Raw genomic sequence first — 5495 nt, 5'->3', positions numbered from 1 at the left:
AGACTACAAATGGGTCAGTACTTATGTTGTACTGCACAGTCTCAGTTCTTAGTACTAGTAGGGTGTGGAAACAGCAAGTTTACCAAAACAGCTCTGCTCACATTCGCTCGCATTTTTCCACAGTGATCTCAGAGATGACTCCATCTCTCCCCAGAGCAAGACACAGGAACCAACTCCCTTCAAACTGAATGACAAACCCCAGGTGACATCATCCACGAAAAAATATGGGAGTTCACAACACAGAGCGTTCTGGCTACACAGCGCTGTCATTACAGATCATCACTCCTTCTCTGGGTTCCTTTGAATCCTTGCTTGTATGTAACAACCTACGAATGTGTCTACTGTGTGTGTGTGTGTGCTTGTGTGTGTGTGTGTGCAGTCGTGCAGCTTCAAGGCCACCGTTCCGCAGCATCAACCAGATCTCCTCTCTCTGTTCCCTGCTGGCGCCACTGCCATCCCTCTGCAACACATCAACTGGTCATCTACCCACAAACCCTCTCCCGTTTCACCGGAGCTTTCCTCCCCGCCGACCAGGCGTTCCCACCCCCGGACCCGTGAGGCGTCTGCAGGGTAAAGCTCGACGTCTTCTGTCTATAACCATTACATTTACATTTAGTCATTTAGCAGATGCTCTTATCCAGAGCGACTTACAGTAAGTACAGGGACATTCCCCCCCGAGGCAAGTAGGGTGAAGTGCCTTGCACAAGGACACAACGTCATTTGGCACGGCAGGAAATCGAACCAACAACCTTCTGATTACTAGCCCGATTCCCTAACCGCTCAGCCACCTGACTCCCTCATTACCTCTCCACATGGGGAGAATCCCTTGACGGGGTGTGCGCTCTACCGCCCGGACGCCCTGCGTTGTGTTCAAACGCTACGGTCATGACCTCTCACGTGTTTTCACCCCGATCGAATGAGAGTTTTTTGTAGATAGAGAGGGTGAGAGAGAGAGAGAGAGAGAGAGAGAGAGAGAGAGAGAGAGAGAGAGAGAGAGAGAGAGAGAGAGAGAGAGAGAGAGAGAGAGAGAGAGAGAGAGAGAGAGAGAGTGGTTCCTCTGTGGTGGGTAGTTTGGTTAGCCTGTGTGCCTCAGAGCTGATAACGGAACACATCCATGTTGCGCCCCACATCACTATGGAAACAGGATTGTGTTCTGCGCTTGGGTGAGACCTTGATGTACCTCCAGGGGACAACCTCAGAAAGACACAGAAAGAGGGAGAGAAAGAGAGCGAGACAGAACGAAAGAAAAAAGACAGAAAGGAAAGATGGTAAAAGAGAAAGAAGGAAAGACAAAAAGAGAGAAAGAAAATGAAATAAAGAATTAATACAGCCAGGAATAGCAAAAGAAACATACAGTACGGAGGAGAGAGGTATGGGGACAGATTCAGCAAACAGCTCAACTGGAGCGCTGTTCAAGCCCCTCGGGGTCTCCATGTTATTTCCTCAGACCTCCAGCGTGAAACAATACTGTGTGTGAAGGTGGTTCCGTCCATGGTCTCCCCTTCTGCCCTAACAAGGACGCTTCCCCGCTGATCACAGCTGATGAAAACAGGCCTCATATCCACATCCCCCCCAGACACTCAGTAAGTGGATATCCTGCTCCCTGCTCTCATTCAAAATTGTTTTTAGGTTGATGTTTGTGTGTGTGTGTGTGTGTGTGTGTGTGTGTGTGTGTGTGTGTGTGTGTGTGTGTGTGTGTGTGTGTGTGTGTGTGTGTGTAAGCGAGAGGGGGGGTACAGTCTGTGAGAAAGCTACATTGGTTCTTCTAACTTTACAAGCTTGTGAAGGTCCAAACCCAGAACTCCCCAAAAACACGCTTGAGTAATCAGCCATCTCCCTAGCCCTCTTCACAGTGACAAGCACACTCTAAACTGTGTCATTAAACAGTCTGGAACCAGCACTTCCTGAAAGCACCATTTTGCTATGAAAGCACCATTGAGTTGGATTCGTCAAGTTAGACTGACATCTTACCCTGATTACAAAGCAGGTCAAATCTGTTAGTAGTTTGTTTATTGTTTTGCCTTTCCAAGCTCAGCGGGTATGCAAAGGAGGATTGTTAGGATGGCGGCAGGAGTGTGTGTGTGCATATGTGTCAGTGTGTGTGTGTGTTTCAGTGTGTGTATGTGTGACTGACTGTGAGGTAGACTGTTTAACATCACTGCTACAGAGTGCCAACACAAAGTGCAATGTGACAGAAACATAAATTAGTGTGAAATATATCAACACATCAATTGTTCTTGTGGGGTCTGTTATAAAGGACCCCCAGCTATTCCCAGGAGATGATGTATATGTTCCAGTTTGGGTCGCACGGTTCAAATTAATCCTAAGTGCTGTTTGTGAAACAACCCTGTATCACACTAACAATGGCTCCAGCTTCCAGACCCAGGCTGTCCTTTGGAAGGGTGTCTCTGCAGTGAGTCTGTGTCACACACGAACCCTGTTTCACTGGAGAGACCTGTTCTTCCAGTTTATCACCACACCTGTTTAGCACATGCAGACAAACCCAGGCTAACACACTAACAACATGTATGCTAACACACTATGTTTCATGCGTGTGTTTCGTACAATATTCACACACACACACACACACTTGGTAGCTTTTTCGCACACTACAAAATCAGCAGTCCTGTTGTAATTGTTACCTATTTGAAGAGTTAAATATAGAGAAGTGTGCTTCAGACCAAGGTTGTGTATGTGTGTGTGTGCATGTGTGTGTACACAGTATCATGTTACACCTCTCAGCCTATTTCCTACCTGGGCAGTGTATCTCACTGCCTGGGTAGTAAAGCTACTGTTAATACTGTAGCTACATTTACATTTAGTCATTTAGCAGACGCTCTTATCCAGAGTGACTTACAGTAAGTACAGGGACATCTCCCCGTGGCAACTAGGGTGAAGTGCCTTGCCCAAGGACACAACGTCATTTGGCACAGCCGGGAATCGAACTGGCAACCTTCTGATTACTAGCCCGCTTCCCTAACCGCTCAGCCACCTGACTCCTTACTTGAAAGCTCTTCATCTAGTGCTGGCTGTACTATGCCCGGGGTGAGCCTAAAATACTTTCTGTGCATTATATTCTCCCCAACTATCTGTGTTGTTCGTATTGAATGACGAATCACTGTTCAACAAGGGGTTACAGAGGATGTGTGTCAGCAAAATGATGCATCCGTCCAGCATCAATCTGCTCTGTTTGTTTACATCATCTTTCCCAAGTCCTGAGGCTCCTTCACTCGTGTTGCTCTGAATCATTTTGGTACATTCCAGCCCATTGATTTCTCCCTTTATAAATGCTGTTGTTTTCCCCACTCCCCTTTGCTTGCTCATCCTGAGATCATGCTAAGAGCAGAAGAGCGTATGAGCAGTTTCATCTCATACGCCTCATTCCAATTTTGAATCATCCATCATCACTTCACCTGGCAAAGACAGATTTTTATGACCTGTAGAACGGGTTTATGTGACAATATGGTGGAATGGAAGAGCCTGTTTAGGATTCCATCTTCCCACAACGTCAGCTCCCGAGAACTGCCAACATTTTGCTTGTTAATTTCAGTGAAACCTGACCACATACAACATGCAGCACAGCCAATTCCTGCCAAGAGTGTCGTCGACCGCCATTTTGTCAAGGGTCAGGGTTCCCATGGTTCCCTCTACACTTTAACTAACCTCGCCATGGCACAGTCAAAGCAGGAGAATTAAGTGTTTGTTGTTTCTATAGTTTTATGGAAGGAAACACATTTTCCTCATCATGCCTGAGAGAACAACACGGTGGGCTTTAAGACCATGTCGCACGCAGTCAGGCCTGTTTGCTCTCCACAAAAGCACTGGGCACACATCTGAGGGCAACCACTTCCAACTGCCAAGCGTTTGAATTTCTGGGAGATTGTGTAACACCAGCTGGAGGAGAACTGGCAAACACAGCAGAATTGGAGGCTGGAATATTAGAACAAAAGGAATGAGAGCGGTTTGGAGAAATATCATCCATAACACTGTCTTCTGGAAGCCTAGCTGGACTCCATAGCTGCTGGCTATTTCAGGGTACACAGAGGACTCTGGGGAACCTATGTCGTTATTCATCTCAGAGTTGACGATGGGAAATGAAAGTCTGCTACCCCATCAATACTACCCACGTAAACACACACACACACACACACAATTAGTCAGAACCACATTGTTCCAGTGACCCCACCCTTTTCTCAATAGACACCATAGTAACCTGATGATAGAAAGAGAGCGAGAGACACATAGAGACACAGAGAGAGAGAGAGAGAGAGAGAGAGAGATGTAAAACAGGTCGTGGCACTTATTACTCCCTCTCACTTTCCATCTGGAGGGTGAGGATGCCAGGACTGACCTGATCACACAGACACACCTGCACAAGCCCCTGTGAACTATTGTATTTCTGCAGCTTTAGACAAATTGCCACCGTAGTTAAACTAAACGTGACTAATCTTTACTTTAAAAGTTACGATTAAATCTATATTTATATATCCATATCATGGATTTATGATACGGTGGCAATTGACATTACACACTATAAATCTGAGAATCCTGAAATATTAGCGTCATTCGTTTATGTCCAACATTGCTGTTTCGTTGCAAAATTATTACATCTATAAACAAATTTACATCAGCAGGCGGTCGTATGAAAACATATTGCAAGAAACATGAAAACAATAAACAACTTAAAATCAATTTGGTCAAGGGTAGTTTCAAGCGACGACTTTGACGCAGGACAGGCTATGCCTAAGCTACTTAAAAAAGTATATAATTCCTGAATTCCTGTTTTGCTTCCTAAAATGGGCTAACGTCTTGACAAAAAAAGACAAGGTTTAGACCGTCGAAACAGACCAAACGTAGGCATCCAGTTTTACCTTTTATGTAGTTGGATTTACTTTCATCCAATAGACTGGACGCGGATATTCCCATTTTGCCAGCTGCCGTGGAGAATTGTAGCGGCAGGTACAGTTCGCTTCTCAGGTGTACAATGTGGCACCGATTGAGGTTCCGTACGACTTCTCCCCTCCTCTCCCGACTCTTTCACTGACGGGCGTGAATAGACGGAAACCGAGTCAACGCAAAGTCCCCATTCAACACGGCGCTAGATCCTTCATCACATGCTTGTCTAGCATTCTTGAGGACCCGTTACAACGCTTTTATCAAAAGCAGGAAAGCTCATATTAGCTTATTGTCCACCAATGTTCGCTGACAGTCGACCCCGTATGCAGATACTATTACTATAAACAATGTATATCTATTTATGAATGAAAGACTGTGTCATACATATAGATATTTCTATACACACACTCAGTAGCCTATATTCCCCTCATATTTGAAAACCTGGCGACATACTGTAGATATAAGGAACTGACGGGGAGATAAACCGCGGACCCCTGTGACGGTCTGTCAACACATGCTCCTCTCTTTTCTCAGGTAAAAATCTCAAGGAATTCCAAGGAGGCACAAGGAAAGCAATGACCACATTCTGACATAGGCTA

The 5495-nt window shown here is 45.6% G+C and overlaps 1 protein-coding gene across 1 annotated transcript in view; it reads right to left on the bottom strand.

Moving 5' to 3' along the window:
- The window catches only part of niban1a (niban apoptosis regulator 1a), a 9311-nt gene extending 3987 nt beyond the window's left edge, over nt 1-5324 (bottom strand). The window contains exon 1 of the mRNA XM_062452191.1: nt 4872-5324. Coding sequence (XP_062308175.1) covers nt 4872-4926 — 55 coding nt within the window. The 5' untranslated portion in view covers nt 4927-5324. The remainder of the gene's footprint in view (nt 1-4871) is intronic.
- Between the last annotated feature and the right edge of the window lie 171 nt (nt 5325-5495).

Source organism: Osmerus eperlanus, chromosome 26 (genome assembly GCF_963692335.1).
Source record: "Osmerus eperlanus chromosome 26, fOsmEpe2.1, whole genome shotgun sequence".
NCBI classification, from domain to species: domain Eukaryota; kingdom Metazoa; phylum Chordata; class Actinopteri; order Osmeriformes; family Osmeridae; genus Osmerus; species Osmerus eperlanus.
The sequence above is the reverse complement of the archived record's forward strand: the minus strand, read 5'-3'. Positions and strand labels throughout refer to the sequence as shown.